General features: G+C 54.2%; 2 protein-coding genes across 7 annotated transcripts in view; one reads left to right on the forward strand and one right to left on the reverse strand.

The window, feature by feature from the left end:
* The window catches only part of SNED1 (sushi, nidogen and EGF like domains 1), an 87401-nt gene extending 76583 nt beyond the window's left edge, over nucleotides 1–10818 (forward strand). For 5 of the 6 annotated variants that reach the window (XM_014598783.3, XM_059730866.1, XM_019486081.2 and 2 more), the window contains 9 exons: nucleotides 297–581; nucleotides 1225–1369; nucleotides 2300–2382; nucleotides 3868–3966; nucleotides 5069–5185; nucleotides 6155–6242; nucleotides 7579–7662; nucleotides 8228–8264; nucleotides 9553–10818. In XM_014598783.3, coding sequence (XP_014454269.1) covers nucleotides 297–581; nucleotides 1225–1369; nucleotides 2300–2382; nucleotides 3868–3966; nucleotides 5069–5185; nucleotides 6155–6242; nucleotides 7579–7662; nucleotides 8228–8264 — 938 coding nt within the window. In that variant the 3' untranslated portion in view covers nucleotides 9553–10818. The remainder of the gene's footprint in view (nucleotides 1–296; nucleotides 582–1224; nucleotides 1370–2299; nucleotides 2383–3867; nucleotides 3967–5068; nucleotides 5186–6154; nucleotides 6243–7578; nucleotides 7663–8227; nucleotides 8265–9552) is intronic. The other variant, XM_019486080.2, reaches the window with a different exon arrangement.
* A 2265-nt stretch (nucleotides 10819–13083) lies between these two features.
* On the reverse strand, nucleotides 13084–16344 carry MTERF4 (mitochondrial transcription termination factor 4). The gene is made up of 4 exons (XM_014598830.3): nucleotides 16246–16344; nucleotides 14749–15271; nucleotides 14013–14197; nucleotides 13084–13528 (listed from the first exon to the last, which is right to left on the reverse strand). Exons 1-4 carry the CDS (start codon nucleotides 16261–16263, stop codon nucleotides 13175–13177), a joined length of 1080 nt encoding a protein of 359 aa, XP_014454316.1. The 5' UTR covers nucleotides 16264–16344; the 3' UTR covers nucleotides 13084–13174.
* Nucleotides 16345–21118: the final 4774 nt, after the last annotated feature.

The raw sequence follows: 21118 nt of genomic DNA on the forward strand, positions 1-21118 counted from the left end.
GCTGAGCTGCTCCAGTGAATTGTGGGTGAACTTGTACATCATTTTGGGCTGGTAACTGATGAAGATTGTGAGATGGCACGGGAGGGTTAACAGCACTTGGCTAGAGTGACTTAGCCCGAGTCGGCAGACAAAGGGGCAGGGTTACTAGCCATAGGGAATAGGAAACTGAGTTTCAGCCTTTTACCTAGGAGAGGCTGACAAACCTGGGCTAAAAGGGTGTGATCAAACTAGGGATTCACTTTGAAATGCATCTGAATAACAACTCCCCTCTCCCCTCCTCCCTGCATCTGGAACAGGGCCCCTCCCTCCTAGGAACCTCACTGCTTCCAGGGTTGGTGCCACCACAGTTTACATGACATGGGAACAGCCACCAGCAAGTTCAAGTTCAGTGGAGGGCTACATCATCAACGTCACCACCAGCCAGAGTGTGAAGAGCCGCTACGTGCCCAATGGGAAGCTGTCTTCTTACACAGTGCGTGACCTGCTGCCAGGGCAGAGGTACCGTTTGTCCGTGACAGCCGTCCAGAACACAGAGCAAGGCCAAGTGCACAGCGACCCGGCCCACCTGTATGTCATGACCCGTAAGTGCACCCTCATTGCTCCCCTGGCTTCTCAAGCTACTGTAGGGGAGGAACTGAGCACATATGGGAGATTAATGGTGGCAGAGAACATCTGGACAGGTAGAGGTGTCTGCAACGGGTGCTACATGATGAGAAATCCCATCCACTCCCAGCTGTGACACAGGGATGGGAATGCATGTGATGACTGCACCCCAGGACATGCATACCCTGAAAGCAGAGAATTGCCACTCCCTGCAGGCACTCCACCATGGTATAGGAATGTTGGTTGTGTACAGCACTCTCCATCTAACAGCCAACATGTATGGCTGTCCCTGTTCTACACAGTGGCCTCACAGCCTTGTTGGGGGGGGGGGGTGTGTGAAGGCAGCCGGGTCTGTATCCAGGTGTGTGTTGACATGGGGGCAGTTTGGCACCAAGAGAAGAGACCTGGTACAGGGAAGCAATACACAGAGTGACAGCATGAGGTCATGGGACTATGCTGGGCATGCACTCAGGCCAATGCTGTGGCCAAGCCTGCAAGTCTGCAGACAGCATGGGATGGGCCCTGGGGAATGCTGTAGCTTTACTGGAAGAACGATGCTCCAGTTACTCAGCTGCCTCGCTGCCTTGGCTCCAGCTAAGCCTAACCCCTTCCAACCCGCAGTGCAGAGGGATGGGACACAAGAGCGGCGATGGAGCCAGGGGGGACACCCCCGCATCCTCCGGAACAGGCTGCCCCCAGCCTTCCTGCCTGAGCTGCGCCTGCTCGCAGACCATGACATCTCAGAGGAGCCCTCACAGGCCCCCAGGTAACAGCTGTGGCTGCCAGCGCCCCAGCTCAGCACAGATGTAATACATGGCACTTGCCTAGCCACAGCAGCAAAAAACGACTGCAGTCAAGCACAGACCAGGTTGTGTCTGAACCATGTGTCTTGGTCCCTCTCATCCCAAGTGTGTACTTGTTCATTTCCCAAATGTGCTATCATTCAGCATGGGTAGCAGCTGGTAGCACCAGCACAGCCAGGTGAGTGCAGAACAGCTCCCAACAGCTCCCCAATGCTCTGGTTTGTCATTAATCTTTCACCATGCCTTGGAAACAGCAAAGGGGCATTTTCAGATGTGCTTGAGGAATCAGATGGTCTGATTTCCATGATGATTTGAAAGGAGCTAGAGGTCCAGAGCTGCACTGCCCCCAGGGGCTTAGAAAACCCCACCCCAGACACCTTCCAGTGAAATCTCTCCACAAGGCAGCTGTCTATGTCTGGTGACTGGCCCCATATACTGCAAGGAGCAGGGGGCCCTTGCTGGTGCTGTGCTGTCACTGTGGTGTCCTGGTCCCTGCCTGCTGCAGGGGTCAATGGTACCCTGGAGGAGTTCTGCAAGCTTTGATGGTGCTAGCTTTTGCATTAGATCTGTTCTGTAGCACAGAAGTAGCACCAAGCTTTGCTCTCCAGAGGGATAAGTAGAAACTACCTGAAATATGATGTAAAAAGCTATCTGCATCCAGTGCTGATGCCAGTCTCTTACAGCCCCATGCATTTGCCCCTGGGTCAGGCCATACTCTGAAGGGGGGACATTTTTTTCCTCCTTCAGGTAGGATGCTGCCCTTAGTCGTTGCCAGGCAAATAATGGAGTTGTCTGCTGGGTGTGTGACCAAGTGTTCCTTAGTGTGAATACCCATGGGGGAGCACCTGGGGGGCAGCTGTGCTAATTATATGACTAACATGTTCCTCCTCCAGGTACACTGAACTGGTGGACGGCAGAGGAAGGATCAGTGCCAAATTCAGCAGCTTGCCAAACGTAGCCATTACCATGAAAACACGTAGGTATCCTCCAGCCCTGCATATCAGCATATCACCTGAGGCCCTTGTCCACAAAGGCCAAGAGGGACTGCCCACCCTATTTCCAGCTAGTGCACTGGGGAAGAGGGGGCTCCACCCAGTTTAGAAAGGATGACAGGTTGTGAGGGTGTGTGTATGTGCGAGCCATCTCTCCAGTCAGCATGAAGTCTCTCAGGCACACAGTTCTGTCTCCTGGCTACCTTAGAGGTGACAATCGCACATCATGGTGCACTCTGAGGGGTGCTGGCCCTAGTAAGGTAAGGGAGTAGGCTGGCTAACCTAGTCATGTCGTAGGAAGGGGAGGAGCAGAGATGGGGCAGCTCAGGCTACCTGTAAGAGCCACACAGTGGCAGGCAGCAAATGGGACTTACAGTACCAGGTTGTGTCCTGCCTGCTGGGGCAGGGGTCAACTTGTGAGCTGATGTGATGGGAGCATGATTTGTCCTGCTCCCCCACCACTACTGCCTACAGCATTGTGGCACCTACTGACTACAGCACTGTCAGGGCACTGTCAGGTTTCCCTGAAGTTAGAGGCAGTCTGGTGGGGGGGGGCAGAGCCCCCTGGCTTTTGTTCCTAGCCACTGACTGCCTTTGCATTAGTGAGCAAGTCCTTTTGCTGCCCCTGCAGGGAGTCAGCACCACTCCCCTTTCCTGGAGAGGTGTTTTGAGGGCTGTGGGTTACATGGGGCCTAGAGAAAAGAGGGATACCAGGGGATGCTGTAGACCAGTGGTACCCAATCTTTTGGCCTCACAGGCCAGATGCAAAGTGCAAGGCTTGTCCATGGGCTGCATCCCACATGGAGTTGGTCCATGGGTGTGATCCAGCACAGCAGCCTGAGCTTGTGTGGCTGGATCCAGCTGCCCACTAGCCCAATCTAGCATGTAGCCACATTATCCAGCCTGCAGGACTTTACTCCACCCCCTGCACCGGTCTGGAAATTTGGCAGCAAGGGAGCAGCAATTAATGCAGCCACCACTCCTCTACCACCATATTTCTGGACTGATTGGGAGCCCCCAGGGGCCAGGTGACATAGCTCCATGGACCAGATCTGGCCACAAGCCAAAGGTTGAGCAGCCTTGTGCTAGGCACACACCAACAAACACCCGGTTCTGAGAAGGTAACTTGGGCACCTCCGCTCACCCTACTCCTAATCCAAGAACAAGGATTGGAGTAATGAAAGCTGGATGTCAGGGTGAGCAGCAGAACTCCTTGCCACAAGAGATCCTTGCATCTCAGAGATCCGCAAGGTTATGTAGTGGACTCGCTGTGGGTCTGGACAAGAGTCTTCAGAGCTCCAAGTGTTGGTGTTCAAGAGGGGATGGTCTTTCACAGGCAAGCCATCCCATTATTGGATCCTGCAGGTTCTCCCTCTACCTATGGAGCAGGTGGTCCTGGGCTAGATTCACCTGGGGTCTGACTAGGTTTTTAACATAAAAGCGCTAAACATCATTTATTGTCCTCCTAGAACCTGAGGCTCCAGTGAAGCTGGAAAACATTGAAGAATCGACCAATCGTGTCAGTCTGGCCCTGCAGCTGCCAGAGTCAGAGAACAAGAATAGAGAGAGTAAGTCTGGCAAGGGGTGGGGTAGGGAAGTTTGCATTCACATCAGGAGGCTCATCACAAAGAAATGACTTCCCCACCACTGGCTTAACAGAACTCCTTTTGGTGGGTACCTGGAGCTGCCACCTGCATATGCATCCACTCTTTACCAATGCTTCCCATGGCTACTAGCGTTCAGACCCAAAGTCTGACTCTAATGGTTCCAGCATCCTCTGGGTAAGGCCTCCACTGTTCAGGGGTGTGGATAGAACACCTTTACACAGGTCTGGAACAGAAGACAAATGCTAAAGCAGGTGCCCTCAGCCAAGCTGGGGGAGAATTACCACCAAAAGAATTGAGGGTAAAAATTTCTTCACTAGCCTAAGTTACTTGGATTTAGCTTTCATCTCTCTGTGTCCTTTCTGGAATAGCATTTTGCTTCAGGCAAATGGGTAGTACTTGCTCTCCACCACCTAGCAATGAGGCTCCATTATGGCACTATATGTGGGCAGCTGTCCTGGGGTAGCTACATCATCTCATTTCTGATTCCAGCATAAATGATGATGGTGTTCAGAAACCACATAAACCACACCAAGTAATTTGTCCATGTGCTTGCTCTGCTCCTTCCTGGCTGCCTGGGAATGTAGCCCTGCAGGGTGCTGTGCTGCCTGTGCAGTGCCAGGGACCCTCCTAGACACTACAAACAGGCTTCATGTGTACACTGAGAGAAATATCAGCCCCACTGGAGTCTCTTAAATCAGGGCTTGATGTAGAGATGCTGAGCACTCGCAAGCCACTGCCTGCAGGGAACTGAGTGTCCAAATGCTTCTCTGGATCAGCCCCTTCCTGCAGTCCCAGGAATGGCTTCTTTAAAATGTTGAGCATTGCCTCTCTCTCTCTCTTCCCTCCCAACCCCACCACTTCCCCTCCCCCCAGCAACTCAAAGCAGTGTCTGGGTAGGAATATGGGGGGTAAGCAGTGGCTCTGCACAGTGGTCCCTTAATTCAGCATGGCCCCTTGGTAGACAGCACAGCAGTGTCCTTGCAGGCCACATCCTCCTCCTTGTAGGCAACTTGCCCTCACCAGCCCCTGGCCAGCAGTGTAATATTTGTATTTGTGTTTTCAGGTGCCAGCCAGAACTGCTCCATGAACCCCTGCAGGAATGGGGGCACCTGTGTGATGGTTGCTGAGTCCTACCAGTGCGACTGCAGCCCTGGCTTCAAGGGCAGGCACTGTGAGCTGGGTGAGTTGCAAGCAGTTTCCACCTGTTGTCGTTGAGCCCAAACTCCATGTGACAGGGGACCACTGCCCTGGGAACTGCACCTTGCTGGTGAGGGAAAATCAGACATGATCCTTCCACCCCCATCCCCTTGGGAACCGGGCACATTTGCTTGTCCGTCCACTGGCATTTGGGTCTTCTGGCCTAGCACAGCCTATGAGTGACTCTTTACTGCAGCCTGAACCCCAGTCACATGCCTGCTGCTGCCTCTAGCCCCAGCTGTACTGAGAGCAGCAGAGAGCTGAGATGCAGTGTGACACCTGCTCTGGAGCTGGGTGACACCTGGGTGAATGCAGCAGCCTGGGACCATGTATTTTAGGGCCTAGCCAGTGCTGGGAAAGGAGAGAACAGCAGCCTTTGTGGGGGAGGGGGGAGCAGACAAGGAAGCATCTGAAAGGAATGAAAGCAGGGATAAGAGCACCCTTCTCTCTTCATAATGGAGCCATCAGGTCAGGGCTTTGGGGCTGGACCCATAAAGGGATTTCAGTGCCTGAAGCTAATGTCTGTGGCCCATGGGAGTCCACCAGCCACCATCTCACTGTGCAGGAAGAAGGGGCAAGGAGCTGCCGCCAGACGGTTTGTGCAGTTGCCAGGCAGGGGTGTCTACTTCCTACTCCAGCAGGCATCTGACACCAAGTGAATCACCTTCAACAGGAGGAGATGAGGGCACGCCCCATACACACATTCCCAGTATAGCCTATTCACTCAGTGGTTAGAAGTAGATTCACCCACTGGAGTCCCCAGCAGAGGGAAGTGTGGCACTTGGGAGAGATGGAGTCAGGAGTCGAGGACTGTGCCTTCCTCCGCATTAATGTGCGCTGGTTGAAGAACAGGGATGGGGTGGCAGTATTCAGTGCCTCTTCCAAAGAGGGGTGTGTCCATATTGCCAACACGGCATTTAACAATAAACCTTCTACTCGTGTTCCTGCTCAGCTTGCAAGAAGGTCCCGCAATCCTGCACACGGCTGTACTCAGAAACCAAGTCATTCCCTGTCTGGGAGGGCAGTGTCTGCCATTATCTGTGAGTACCTGTTTGTGTTCTGCCCTTAATTTCTCCCATTTCCCCCAGCAGCCTGGTGGTTGCCAGTACAATGGCTGGGTTGTGCTAAGTGCAGCTGACTGTGAACATGGGTAGTCGGCTTTAAGCTGTAACCTATCCCAGCACTTACAGCTGGGAGCTCTGATTCTGAGGCGCTTCAGTATGTGGCTGCTGCTCCATGACCTGCCCAGGGATGCCATCAGTGTTCTAGACAGGCAGTGGGGTACGCTCAACAGTTTCCACAGTGCACAGTAGCAGATTGGGGTGTTACCAAATGGCAGTACAGCCAGCTGGTAGGCTGGTGCACTATGTTCCCTGGATCAAATAGAACCCCTAGACAGCTTGACCACCCCCTGGCTCTGCAACAGCTAGGTTCACTGAGAGAGTACACAGAAGCATGGGTGGGGAGGCTTGTGTCTTTGCCTTTTATCCTGGACACTAGAAGGGGCAGAGGGGCAGTGAATTGTCTGGAGGGGATAGGCCCAACTGGTATGGTGCTTGGGCCTGTGGAATGCCAGCTCCCACTGCCAGCAGTGCCTTGCTTGTCTCTGCTCAACAGCAAGGGCTGCCAGCCTGGCCACTGTACTACCAGTCACTGCTTATTTTTGGAACCTAGCAGGCTCCACCTTGCTGGTACTACTACAATGATCCAGCTTGTATCACTGGCTCAGCTGCTCAGGATTTCGGGCCAGAGTCTTACACCCTTAGCCTCATTCTTTCAATCTGTTCCCACAGTGTCAGGGCAGAGTCTGGGTGCTAGGCCTCACCCAGCAGAGAGGGGCATTAAGTGAGAGAAGGGAGCTGCAAGGGCAAATACTGTGACCTCTCTACTTCTTACTTGTTTAGAATCATAAGGCAGCTGTTAACTTTTAGTTACCAGGCTACAGACCAGGGGCCCCAAAGCTGGAGTTCAGGAAGTGCTTGTTACCACTGGTTCCCATTCTGGCCAGCAGCCATCGTCCTCCTACATCTGGGCAAAATTTTTGGAGGGTCTGCTATTCTCACTCCCCAAGATGTGCTGTTCTGGTTATTGTTCCTTGGGGCCACTGGCTCTCACACCACCTCCCACATTCAAACAGCAGTTGAGATTCCCATAGGGTTTGGGAGGCTGCTACAACCATGGGCAATGTGCCTGAGCAGGCCAATAGGACTGCACTAGATGAGCTCCTCAGAGCTGGAGTCAGATCAGCTGTCAAGATGGACATGAGCAGAGGAAGGTGCTCTAGCGTCAGACTCAAGCTCCCCATGTTTGGGGCCAAGCAGCTTTCTAGCCTGATGGTATGGCTTAGAGTCTGATGTGTCTTTCTTGTGCTAACAGGTACAAGAGGGTCTACAAAGTTCACCAAGATATCTGCTACAAGGAGAGTTGTGAAAGCACAGTTTCAAAGAAGACAGCCAGCAGGTACAGACGGGCAGGGCTCAGTTGTAATAGTGGATGCCTGGGAAGAAATCAGGGCTCGCCTTTACAGGTGATGATGAGTAATCAAGGAAGGGAAGGCAACCTGGGTCAAATTGTCAGGAAATGCTGAATTCTCACTTATCACAACAGTCCTTTCTAAAGATACCTCACACTGGGAAACCTTCAGACTGTAGTTACTGCTAAAACCTGGGCACAGATGCTTGAATTTACAGTCCATGATGTCCAGTGGATGAGTATTACACACACAACTGGCAAGCATGGCTGGTGCCAGAAAGAACAAAATAGCCCTAAACACAATGCTGTCCTGGCACTAGACCTGCACTGACGCACAGGCACATGCCCAGGGTCAGCTGCTGTCACCAGGCCCATTCAAGCAATGCCCTGGCTTTTATGGGGCATTTTCTCTTTGTTGCTATGAATGGGGGAGGCTGCTTGTTGAATTTGAGCTCTAGGGAAATTTGCTCCTCTGTGGGCAAGGAACATTTCCAGGTGGCTTTTGTCCTGAGCACTCTCTCTCTCCTTCTCCCCTTCCCCCCAATTATTTCAGGAAACAAAGTAACAGTCATACACTGAAGAAGCCCTAGGTAAGTGGCTGCTCATTCTCTTGGGACATACTGGAGGTAGGTGCTAGGCTAAAAAGCCTGCAATACCACTGCTTGAGAGGTGTCATTGTGCTAGCTCCTAGCTAGCACCATGGTCCTGTGGCTTGTCCGGCTTTAGCTCTAACAAGCCTGTCCAAAATAAGCCTTTGGGGACTGAACAGCTAGTGTCCTTGGCTCTCCAGGGCATGCAAGTTCCTTTGGCTGTGAAAGGCTGGGATTTGCTGTCATGTGTAGCTTAACATGACTGTTGAATGTCAAGGAGAAACTCATGGCTATGTTCAAACAGTAGGCCTGGCTTCTGTATACTGACCTAGTGCAAAAGCCACAAACTGGTGAGGTTGGGAGCTGGTTTGGTAATAGGAAAAGGACATGGTAGGCTATACTAGAGCAGACTGAACTGCCACATCCACTGAATGAGGAGCAGCCCATCTTCTCTTCTTGGCCGCCCCCTGCCCCTCCCATAATTACAGGCAGCCTTGCAGCACATCTACAGGCACCCACTGCTCCTAACTGACTGCAGCAAAGTCCAGGAGCCTGGGTACTGCCAGTTACAAAATGGCAGCAGCACAGGCTACAGTGGCAGTAGCAGCTAATGTGATGTTAGCATGAGTTTGGCCCTGCCCTACTACAGCCATATCCCTGCCAGGGACATGGCACCACACGACTACTAATTCATTGAGCTAGAGCTTTTATGCCCTGGCTGAAACATCAGCCCCCTGAGCAGAAACTCCATGGCAAGGCAGTAGTACACTGTGACGTGGTTCCCATTATGCTTGTATTAAGGTAATAGAGGCCACATGGAGTTCATGGCCTTCTGGTGCTCTGTGCTGTAGCTTCCCAGTGAGAATACAGACAGCTCTTCAGGGCATAGATAAGCTAGAGACAAGAAGATACGAGAGAATGTGGCTGCCTTTAGCTGGGACACAGAACCAGGACGGCCTCTCAGTCCACTGCACCTCTCCTCTAATGGATCTGCTATAGCTGTTTGCCATGAGAGGCTAATGCTTGCCAAAGGAAGACTACAGGGTCCCCTGGCCTCTGCTCGTGCATGTGAATCTACAGGACCCAGCAGTCCCTTAGGCTACATCCTGGACAACTCACTCAGCTGCAGCTTGTTAAGAACCAGGGGACAAAGCATTCACTGCCTTCAGCAGGGAAACTGGGGTAGCAAGAGAGGCCCCAAGGTGCTATAATCAACCTAGCTAAAAGAATTAAAGACAGGGCCCCCTGGCACGTTCTCAGGCTGTCTGTCTCTGTCTGTCCCTCATAGGGTTCAAAGCAACAAGCATTTCATCTGACCAGGTCTTAAGGGCTTTTGAAACACCAAGAAGATTGGATCTATAATTAGGTCGAAAACAGCAGGGGAGCCCTTCCTCCCCGGAGTCACTGACTCCCTTCTCCAGCCTGCTAGGGACAGGCAGGCTGGCACAGCAAGCAGCCATTTCCCTTCCCTTTAGCAGAAGCAGCGGTGCCTTCTCTTTGCCTTTCCTCACTGCGGATTGCCTCTTCCTTCCATTGCCAGCATCATTCTAGAACAGACTCCATTGCTTCACCATGGCTAGTTGCCTGGCAATGGGACCAGTCTGCTGCTGAAACTCAAGGCCTGTTCCCTATGAGTCAAGAGAACTTGCAGATCTGCACCCACTCCTTCTGTATCCTGAGGCTATAAACGGCTTTTTGTACTGGGGCAATGCAGTTTAGTGCAGAAATTAAAAGCCTTTGCTACGAGCTGAAACTCAGCTGACAACTCCCCAGCAAAGGGGCAGTGTTTCCCCTGTACCAACAGGGTTAAATAGTTACTGTTAGAAAAGTAATAATCATAAGTGGCAAACCTGCACCCATTACTCTGCTTTATGTTTCCATGCACCTTGTACCTTTACTTCCTGCTAGCATTTGGACTGAGCAACCCACAGCCCCCTTTTTGTTTTGCAGTGGACCTGCACATTAGCTGAGTTTCAGCATGTAGTACAGGAGCGGCTGTACCGCCTAGGAGTGGTAACTTGGTTTCTCCACCCCCTCCCACCCACCCTAAAGAGAGGTCAAGGCTTAGAAAAGCATTTCATCCACTAGTAATTGCATGGATTGTTTACCCAGGGATCTGGGAAGGCAGTGCAAGGCACCGTGTCTACGAGCAGAGGAAAAAAAATCAAGTCCTTCAAAGCTGAGAGAGTAAAACGCTACAGTTCACATTACAGCGCTTAAGTATGTTCCAAAAGCGCCCACCCTTGTGTATCACGTCAGCCCAACGCCACTGCCCTGGCAGCCCTTCTAGTGTGAAACATTCCTGCTGAGTGTAAGGAAACAGAGGCGAATGTGATGTTAACCGACCAGACCATAGCAGAAGAAAGAAGTGGTGCTTCAGTATTGCAACAGATGCAGCCTCTGATGCCAGCAGGGCAGCTCTCGGACAGAGCGTTTAGCTTTTAAGAGTTCCTAGCTTTTGTGAGTTTGTATGACGACACTAGTTAAACACAGAATTGTGTATTGCCATACACAGTGTATATTATAAATTAATACATACCAGAGATATATCTTAGCTATGGTATCAAGTGTTATTTCATGAACAGCACGTGGGGGATACCTCCAGCAGGATGTTACTCATGGTATAAACAACATGCTCCCACTGGATATAACCTGAACACAGGTCAGCCCCCCCCCCCGAGCCAGGGCTAGCAGCCTTGGCATGACATTGTGTGCAAGTGTAAGCATGGTCTGCCTAACACAGAGGAGTGGAAGGTGCACAGCAACTCCCCTCAACTGTGAGCTACAGATCCTTTGCACACCATGAAGTCACCCTCTGAGAGCAGCGAGAGATCTGCCATGCACTGAGCAATCTCATGAGCAGCCAGCGGGGCCGAGGAGAAAGCGACGTAGCCACCACCACCAACCATCTGGAAATCGGCAAGCTCAGACTACATATCCCGGCAGGGGGAACAGGGGGACTCACCCAAAGGCACAAGGAAGGAGCTCTGCTGCAGTGTGGCATTCCCTCCCTCCCACATACAGCTGGCTGCTGATTTTGGAAATGAAAGATTATGTAACCAGCTGATGTCAGTTGGACCTAGATGCCAGACAGGGAAACCTCACCGGCCATTAGCTCTACCTGAGTTCCACCCCCAGCCCCTGCCCCACCAGGGAGTCCGAGTTTGCTTCTCAGGAAGAATCCCTGCCCTCGAGGAGAGGAAGGACAGGGCATCAGCTGTGAGGGCTAAGAAGGGGCAATGGGAAAGATGACCCCATTTGCTGGTGAAAGGGAGGGCAGGGAGTTTGGACCAAAGCAGTCTGGGCCAGTCCTTCCTCAGCCTGAGAGCTCAAGGGCAGCCACTGCAATGTTGTCTTCCCCACATGGGAGCTCCCAACTGGTAACCAACAAGGGAGAGCAGCTATTTGGAGACTATGATAACAGGGGGCTCCTTTGAGGCTGGGCCAAGGGGACTGAGAGCAAAGCCTGCTCCTCAACGGAGCCTGGGTGCCATGTGATCCCATCCCTCTGACCAGGCATAACGGCTCAGGATCCCACCAGCTGTTGAGTGCCCTCCATCACACAAGCCCTGTCCTCAGTGTGATGGGCCACCTCTCCAGCTGCTACAGACGCTGCCTCAGCAAGGCGCAGCAGGAGCAGTGTGAACTGCAGAAGCCAGACAGCTGGTATGACCTGACCCAGCACTTGACAGCAACACAGGGAGGCTCCAGTAGTAGGCAGCAGTGCACATGCCCTACTCTCCACCAGCTGGGGCATGTGGAACCAAACCCAGCATAGCACAGATGCAGCGCATGGATCCTGGTCCTGTTTAAAGAAAATTTAGTCTTTTTTTAAATAAAACTGGTTGATAGAGTCTGGGTGTCTCCTGAACACTGAGGGATGGGGCAGAAATGGGCAAATGTGGGGCTCACTCCCCCATCCCTCCCTCACTTAGCCCAGGTGCACTCCTACCCATGCCAGCGATGCCCCCTGGGCACCAGCCACCTGCCTTTCACCTCCTGCCCCCATAAGGGGTCTCATCTCCCTACCCCAGGGAGGCCCTGCACAGTCAATCCCCTGCCTCTCCTCCTGTGTTGCAGGCATCTTCCGCCACCATCTGCATCCCTTTCTCTGCAATGCCTCTGTGGGCTCTTCCTGCCCCAAGCGGGCACCAGCCCCTACTTGGCCCTCCCCGTGCTGCTCAGCTCCTCCCAGCCCAAATCCACCTGCTTTCAACCCCACCTCATCTAGGCCTGCTCCAAACAGTGCTACAACCTGAGGCAGATCCTCCCAATGCCCTTGAAGATGGTGGGAGACAGAGTTAGCAGCCCAGTCAGAGCCCCACTGGCACAGCAGGGTACCTGTCACCTGCCCTTCCTGAACCAAAAGGCCTGGAGGGAGAAGCGGCCCAGTCAGGGGAGGGCAGCAGCTCCCCTCACAAAGCTGCACTATGCTGTGGTGACCAAGCTGGCACCAGCACTGCCCATGATTTTTCCCCGCTGCTACTGCTGGGTCATTCCTCAGGGTGCAGGCTGGGAGCAGCAGGCTCTGGACCAGTCACCCTTTAACCTTACAGCAACAGTCTCACCCACAAGACACGAGCAGGGAGGGGCAGAGAAAGAGAGCAACCATATGCAGCAGACTCAAAGGGCCTGGGGTTTATTACTCCCACACAGCAGCAATCACTGGTACAGAAGGACAGTGCAGGGCTGAGACTGCCTGATCCAAGCCAGCAGGCAGGACCCGGCAGCAGGGCACGGTCTAGATCCACTAGCCAGTGAATATGGTGGTGGCAAAGGAAGCCCGATAAAGCACCCAGGCCATAGAGCAACCCCCTGTGGCCAGCCCATAGGAACCCAGCGCCCAGCTGCACCAGCATCCAGTCTGGACATGGCTGGAGCCAAGCCACTGGCTTCCAAGTTCCACTGCCTTACTCATGGTCAGGGAGCTCCCCTTCACCCTCAGAATCCTCGTCTTCATCCTCAGAGTCTGTCCTCTTCTCCTCCTCCTCCTCCTCTTCTTCTCGTGCCAACAGTTTCTTAAAGACATCATACTCCTCCAGGCTGGCACAGGCCAGCTGGGCCAAGAAGTCCTTGTCTGAGAGCCAGATGATCTCCTTCAGCTTGGCATTGATAACCTGGGTCTGGCCTTTTTTGTCAGGGGTTTGGTAAAGGCCTCGGCGCTCCAGGAACACGTGCCGGCTCCTGATCACTGTAAAGGGTGCTCGGAAGAAACCAGACTTGACCACATCCTTGTGCTTTACCCCCATCCTGAAGAAGGCATACTGCAGGGGAGACATGGGAAGAATCAAATACCTGCTGTGTACAGCTCCCATGGCTGCCTCCTAGCAAACACACAGGGAAGCAGAGCCCAGGTACTGTAAGAGATGCTCATGGCTTTTCCCATGAACACACAGGATACACTAAAAACCACTTGCAGGTCCCAGCTGGTCTTGTATGTGTATTGGGGAAGTAGGAGGGGAAGAGAAAGGGACCCAAGAAAGCAGAATGCTGAGCCCCCTCCCACCTGATCTCTGCAGAAGCACTAGTAGCCTGGCAGGGCAGTTTGCACGTGACATTTGTGTCCAGGGGGTCCACACACAAGCCAAGAGGCAGGACTCTACTGTATCTTCAGGTGCAAGAGGCCTAAGCCAGGCATGGCATGTGGAAGAGGGAACCTGCCTGGGGAGATGCCTTTGGCAATCCCCACACACCAGCCAAACTCTCCAACTCTCCAGATGGCCCCACAGGACAAGGGCTTGGCCTCACCTGGAACTTGTACTCCAGGTCACTGGGCTCCTTAAGCAGGACATTGGGGCAGCTGCGCAGGATCTCCATCACCTGATCTGTCGTGAAGAGGCACTTTTCCTTGAAGAGCCTCACGGTGGCGTCAATTTTCTTTCCAGGCAGGGTGAAGATCGGGGGGCAGCGGCTTACCACATGCTTCAGGTGTCCTAGGTTATGTGGAAGGACAGAGACATGGGCATGCTCAGCACAGTAGCGCAGGTCAGAGGTAGGAAGCTGGAGCTGCCTCAGGGAAATGCACCTTCCCCCATCAGCAAGCTGCAGCATGGGGATCAAACTGGGCAGAGGACCAGGATCCTTAGACAGGACTGAGCCCAAGCCCCTCCCCACAGGACAGGCTCCGCAGGAGGCCAGGGAGCAGGGAGTGAACAGCAAACCCAGGGGGGGAAGAGAGCTGGAAACAGCACTCCCAGCATCATTTCCAAAAAAACCCTACCTTGGGCAGCAGGGGCAGAGGCTGGGCTGTAGGGGATTCGTTTTGCTGCCTGCTGGGCACAGGAGGAAGATTCCAAACAAGTGTTTACTAAGGTGTCTCCTGGAGCTGGGGTAAGGGTTTAACCACTTACCCGAGCGCCAGACCCAGGGTCACAGGCCAGGTCTGGCTGCAGCCTGACTCCATGCACCAGCTACAGCCAGTGCACAGAGCCATGCCATCCGGCTAGGGGGGTTCCCCACAGGTCCAGAAATGTGGCAGCAGTACCTTCACTGAGGCCGAGCTGCCTCAAATGCTCCCCGCGGTCCTTCAGCTGCTTCACAGACATCCTCAGCACATTGGGACTTCTCTGCAGGACATGCAGCACTGAGTTGGGATACAAGCCCAGGAGCATGAGTTCAGAAGCCACAGCCAGCCTCTGCTGAGGAGCCAGCCTGGGCTGCAGGTTAAACAGCTGCACAACCTGCGTGTGGCTGAAGCCCATGTCCAGGAGCGACTGCACCAGGTTCCCCAGTACCAAGTTCCCCGTCTTGTCCCGCGTGTGTTCTGGGGCTAGGGAAAGCCAGACAGCCTCCAGGAGAGCTGGCGTTGGCTCTGGCACATGGGTGTCCTGACTGGAGTCAGTGAAGGATGCACTTCCAGCAGGCCACTCAGCAGAGAGGTGCCGCCCCCCGTGATGCAGCAAGGGGCATGAGAAGGCAGTGATTGCAGCTGGCAGTGGGGCACACTGCTGAACCGCCTGTAGGAAGCGATGCCAGGCACTGGGGGCCAGACTGCACCAGCGCAGGGCCTAGGGGGAACACAGAACAAGGCATCAGAAATGGCAGTAAGTGCACTGATCACAGCCCCACACAGCCCACGGCACCCAGGGCCCAAGCACTGCTGGCTCCAAAATTGTGGTGCTCCCCTATCACCAGCAATGCCTGGGCACAGCGGAGCCGAGAAGCCTAGACAGGTGCTGGAGCCACCAGTCCTTCCCTGTGGCAAAAATCTGAGGCAGTGGAGAGGCACCAACGGCAGCCTGGACCCACTTGGGGTCATGCCCTATGTAGCAGTTTTCAGAGCCTGTTTTCCCAATTAAAGGAAGGTCTTATTTAATATGGCAACAGAAAGAGGCAACTGCACAGGGCTTGGGCCTGTGTCTGTAAATGCCTTGTGTCAAGTGCCCAAGCCCCCGTCGGAGGACTGTCATCCAACCCCACCTGATGCTGAACCTGGGCAGCAATGGCTAAAACATCACGTAACCTTCCAGCAAAGCCTGGGGGTCCTATTTTGATATTGAGCACATACCAACGCGCAAATGTGTGTGCACGCAAGTAAAGGCATGTCACCCACCAGCCCCAATGCCAAGGGCTCTTGGGGGCGCCTGAGCCCTGCGCACCTTTACTGCGCTGCCTGGGTGTCCTTCAGCTCAGGCTAGGACTCGTGCCCACGGGCTGCTCCCCTGCCCCACCCGGACCCGGACCTGCACACGGGCTCACACACGAGCCGGGACCATGTCCGCTGGGAGGGCGGCCCACCAGGCTCCGAAGCAGGGTCAGGACTGGGAACCGACCCCCGCCTCGGAAAGTGCGGCACCCGCCCGGTCGTCCCGAAGCACCAGCGGCCTCTGGGGCCTCTGCGCTGCCCCGGCCCCGCCCGCCCGCAGAGCCCGGCAGGGCCGCACCAGTATCTCCCCGACTACGAAAGCGCGGGACGCCCCCGGAGGCTGCGTGCGGGGAAACCGCCCCCGCCCCGCGGCTGCACAGCGGCACCGGACCCTACCTGGCGGGACAACCGCATCCTGCGGCGCGCGGAAGAGAGCGGGCAAGGGGGCGGGGCGGGGCCACCGCCACCAGCGTCCGCCCGCCCGGAAACCCGAGCGCGAGCACAGAGTTCCGCACGGGTCGGGCCTCCCCCTCCCCCTCCCCCTCCCCGGGACACGCGCCCGTGAGCAAAATGAAGGAATGACCCCCCGCAACAGCCAACAACGAAAGGCTGGCGAGTTGCCCACTTCTGAGGAAAACCTGCACAGGGACTGCGGGCCCTGGAGCAGCTCCGAGCGGAAACAGCCGCGCTCCTAACCGCAGCACGCAAGCCCCCGCCGAAAACCGCCCGGGTCCCCGAGCCCTGGTGGGCTGCCAGCACCCGAGCACAGGCTCCAGAGGGGATGCAGGGCACCACGGGCCAGGCGGCCTATCTTCTGCTCCCGGCAAACCGGGAGAAACAGGCGTCCAATACAGAACCGCTCGGCGCCTGCCTGAACACCGACTGCCGGGGAGCAAGCAACGCGGCTCTGCCCCAGGGAAACCGCGCCTCGCCGGCCGCCTGGAGTGCTCGGAGAGTGTCATTCAGCAGGTGGATCGGGGCGGCCCGCTTGCCAACGGCCGTCTCCCGCTTCCTTCCGCCAAGCCTCCGACAAGGTCCCCCACCCGGGGCTCGTCACTATGCCAGGCAGTCCGGGGAGTGGCGGGAACGTCCACTTGCGGATCGGAAGCTGGGAGGGAGCGGAAACGGGCCCTTATCAGGACAGAGAGAAGCAAGCGGCGGGGTGCGCCAGGGGCCCGTGCCGGACCCCGTGCTCTCTAACAGAGGCGAACGGGACCTGGGAAAGGGGGCGAGTAGCGAGCTGGCCAGAAGTGCCGGCCGCAGAAAAATGTGCGGCGGAGTCACGGCCAAGGCGGACCGGAGCCACCTGTGCAAGGATCTAAAATCAGAGAGAATTAGGGCTGGAAGGGACCTCAGGCAGTTGCATCTAGTCCAACCCCCTGCTCAAAGCAGGACCATCCCTAACTAGATCATCCCAGCCAAGGTTTGTCTACCCAGGTTTTGAAACCCCCAAGTTTGGAGCTTCCACCAACTCTGGGTAACATGTTCCAGTGCTTTACTACCCTCCTAATGAGAAAATTCTTCCTAATATCTAACATAATCTTCCCTCACTGCAACTTGAGACCGGCTCCTTGTTCTGTCATCTGCCACCACTGAAAAAATTCTAGCTCCATCCTCTTTTGAACCCCCCTTCAGGTATTTGATGGCAGCTATTCAATCACCTCAGTCTCTTCCTTGGACTAATACACCTAGTTCCCTCAGTCTTTCCTCGTAAGTCATGTCCCCTAGCCCCCTCACCATTTCTGTTGCCCTTTGCTGGACTCTGTCTAATTTCTCCATATCCTTTCTGCTGTGGTGGGCCCAAAATTGGATGCAGTACACTAGATGTGACCTCACCAATGCTGAATAAAGGGGAATAATCACTACCCTGGACCTGCTGGCAACCCACTTACCAATGCATCCCATGAAGCCGTTAGCCTTCTTGGTAACAAGCACACACTGCTGGTTCATGTTCAGCTTATTGTCCACTGTGACCCCCAGGTCTGTTTCTGCAGAGCTGCTGCCCAGCCAGTCAGCCCCCAGCCTGTACCAGTACATGAGACTGTTCCATCCTAAGTGCAGGACTTTGCACATGTCCTTGCTGAACCTCATGAGATTGCTTTTGGCCCAATCCTCCAGTTCGTATACATCACTCTTCAGCTTGGTGTCATCTGACAGCTTGCTGAGGGTGCACTCTATGCCATCTTCCAGGTAGTCAATGAAGACATTGAACAAATCTGGCTCCAGGAGTCCAGGACCAACCCCTGGGGGATGCCACCTGATTCAAGCTGCCAACTAGACATCAAGCCACCGATAACTACCCTCTGAGCCCAATGCTCCAGCCAGTTTTCTATTCACCTTACAGTCCATTCATCCAGCCCATCCTTCTTCCACTTGCCTGCGAGAATGCTGTGCGAGACCGTATCAAAAGCCTTGCTAAAATCAAGGTCTTGCCTCGGGTTTTCCTAATCGCCCTTTTCTCCTCCAAGTGCTACAAATGGATTCCATTAGGACCTGCTCCATGATTTTTCCAGGGACTGAGGTGAGGCTGACTGGTCTCTAGTTCCCTGAATCCTTCTTCTTCCCTTTCTTAAATATGGGCACTATGTTTGCCCTTTTCCAGTCATTCAGGACCTCTCCTGATCACCATGAATTTTCAAAGATGATAGCCAGTGGCTCTGGAATCACATCAGCCAATTCCCTCAGCACCCTCAGAGAAAAGGAGCACCGATTCAGCACAGCAGCTAGGGACACAGACTCTGAAGGAGAACTGCCTGGACCTTTGCTGGTGGCGGCAGGGGAGAGAGCGGCAGCAGAAACCCCCCTGCTTCTCCGCAGGCCACTCAGCCCTTCAGTGTCCACTCCCTGCCATGGGGTGATGCAGGATCCTGGGCAAGGCGCACCTATGGCCTGAGACAGTAAAGGGCAATTCTGATGTTCTTGTGGTCGCACACTGCCACCTCGGCACCCCCAGGCCACCTGGCACCAGCACCAGGCCCGCCCCCACGGGCTGGGGGCACAGCACTCCCCCAAACTTTCCTGCCAGACCTGTTCACCTCCACACACCTCAGGCAAGGGCTCCCCTGCCTCTGCACCTGCCCACCACTCCCAGGCTGGGGGGGAGCCTGGAGGGCGCTTCCCTGCCTGCCTGCCTGCCTGCCTGCCTCCTGTCTCTAGTGGGTTATGGAATAGAGAAAATCCCACACAATTTACTGATTCGTTTTGATGCACTGGCTGGGGGAGTAGTTAGCTGACTGCACGATTTCACAATGATTACACACTTAATTTATACAACACAATTTTATTTTAAAACTCTGCTACGTATATAACACTGCTTAGCTTTAAGAAACACCACAAACATTAAAAATACAATAATTACATATATCAGAAACAATGCTCCGAATGCACTTCCTTCCCAAACAATACTATAAGAATTAGTGTTACAAAAACAACTACAATTACAACTAAAAGTTAAATTTGAATCAATACTATTATTTTTCATATTATACTTACAATCCTAGAATTCCAAGAAGCCAAATACCAAAATATGGTTTCATTCCTCAGTAGTACAATTTAATGGGTTGGCCTCAGTAGTACAGTTCAATGGAATGGGCTCAGTAATACAATTCAATAGGCTGGCCTCAGCAGTGATAGGACTAAGTCCCCTTCCTTCAGTCCTTTTCAGGTGCTCCGCGGCTTCAGCGTGAACTAAGAAATTCGTGTTCATGGAGAGGGTGGTTCAGGTGATCAATCTGACCCTGGCTATACTTGCGATTTTTCCTTCGTTGGTCTACAAGTATAGTCATCTCCAAATTGGGACAGTAAGTTAGTTTTTATTGAGTGAGCTGCCGTCAGTGGGCTCCTCCTACTCAAACTGTCATTACTCCCAAATTTGGGCTCGGATCTTACTCAACAGATTCTTTTGCCTTTGTTGAGCATTTTAAATTACCTTTGGGAAACTTCCATATCACTGCAAATGCCCTTTTCTTACCAACCTGGTCAAAAGGCCCCAGGGTTTGATCTCTTGCAATTCAGGATATTTGCTCTCTTTGTAAAAGATTTCTAAAAGATGAAATTTAAATTAAGACTTTAAGCAAAGTCAGGACCTTTTGCACGTAGTCCCAAAACAATGAACTAGATAAGGAGATAAATCTTATCTTCTTCCTAAAACTGGCTAATGGGCAACCTTTACAAACATTCAAACTATTTCATTCAATATGACACCTCCCAGCACCCAGCCCAGGAAGCCAGGGGCACAGGGCTCTCCAACCCAGGGCTCCAGGTACTTGGCCAGGGACCAGAAAAGAAGGGCTGACCAGGCTGCATGCAACAGCAAAAGTCTACAGCACCTTGTATTCCCACATGGTCTCCCATCCAGGTACTAACCAGGCCTCACCTTGCCTAGCTTCCAAGATCAGACATGTTCAGAGTAGCATGGCTGTAAGTGCCAGCCCTGCCTTGCTAGGCCCTTTTCTGGCTGGCCTCCACCCTGCTCCCTCCCCACATGGGTTTTCCTGGCCCACCCTGCATTCACACACAACCTGCCCCTGCCCTCACACCCACTCCCAACATGTGCATGCCCACTGCACACTGCCCCTGCCTGCCCCAGGCACACCACCCACCCCTGGCCTGCCTCCCCCCGCTGCCAACTCCAGCCAACTGCCAGCCTCCCAGGGTTACTGCCTCCCTGCTCCCTCCAGCCCCAAACTTCCCAGCCTCCTCCCCCCCTGGGCTCACACACAGCCTGCCCCGCACCCAACCACCGCACCAAATCCTACACCAGGACCAGAAACAAACACCCCTGGTGCACACTCCTGGGGGAGGCATGGGGAACATGTGCCCCCTGCCTGGCAAAGGCAGGCTGCCCACTGCAGGGTGGGGCTTTGCGCCCTGCTGTGTTTGCCCTGGGAGCTCAGCCACGCAATGCCAATGTGCTTCCTACTGCCAGACAAGCAAGGGATGCGTCACATGGCCAGTGTGCCCCACGTCCCCTTCTCGCTCCCAGGGCAAAGGCAGCAGGGTGCAGAGCCCTGAGCCCACAATGGGCACTCTATCTCTGCCCCACAGACAAATCCAGGAAGTATGTGCATGATCTGGGGCGCAGCTCTCCACCAAACTCCCCTGCTGGGGCCCAGGCCTGGGTCTGGGTGCCCCTGCCAGGTCTGCTCCCCTCCACACAGGCCCACATGCCTCAAACAGGGTGTAGCAGGGCACTGTCATGTGTGTGCCACTTAAAGGGGAGAAGCTGTGTGAGGTAGCATCCAGGTGGTGCAGGGGCTGATCCTAGGCT

The sequence above is a fragment of the Alligator mississippiensis genome, chromosome 7 (assembly GCF_030867095.1).
Source record: "Alligator mississippiensis isolate rAllMis1 chromosome 7, rAllMis1, whole genome shotgun sequence".
NCBI lineage: Eukaryota > Metazoa > Chordata > Crocodylia > Alligatoridae > Alligator > Alligator mississippiensis.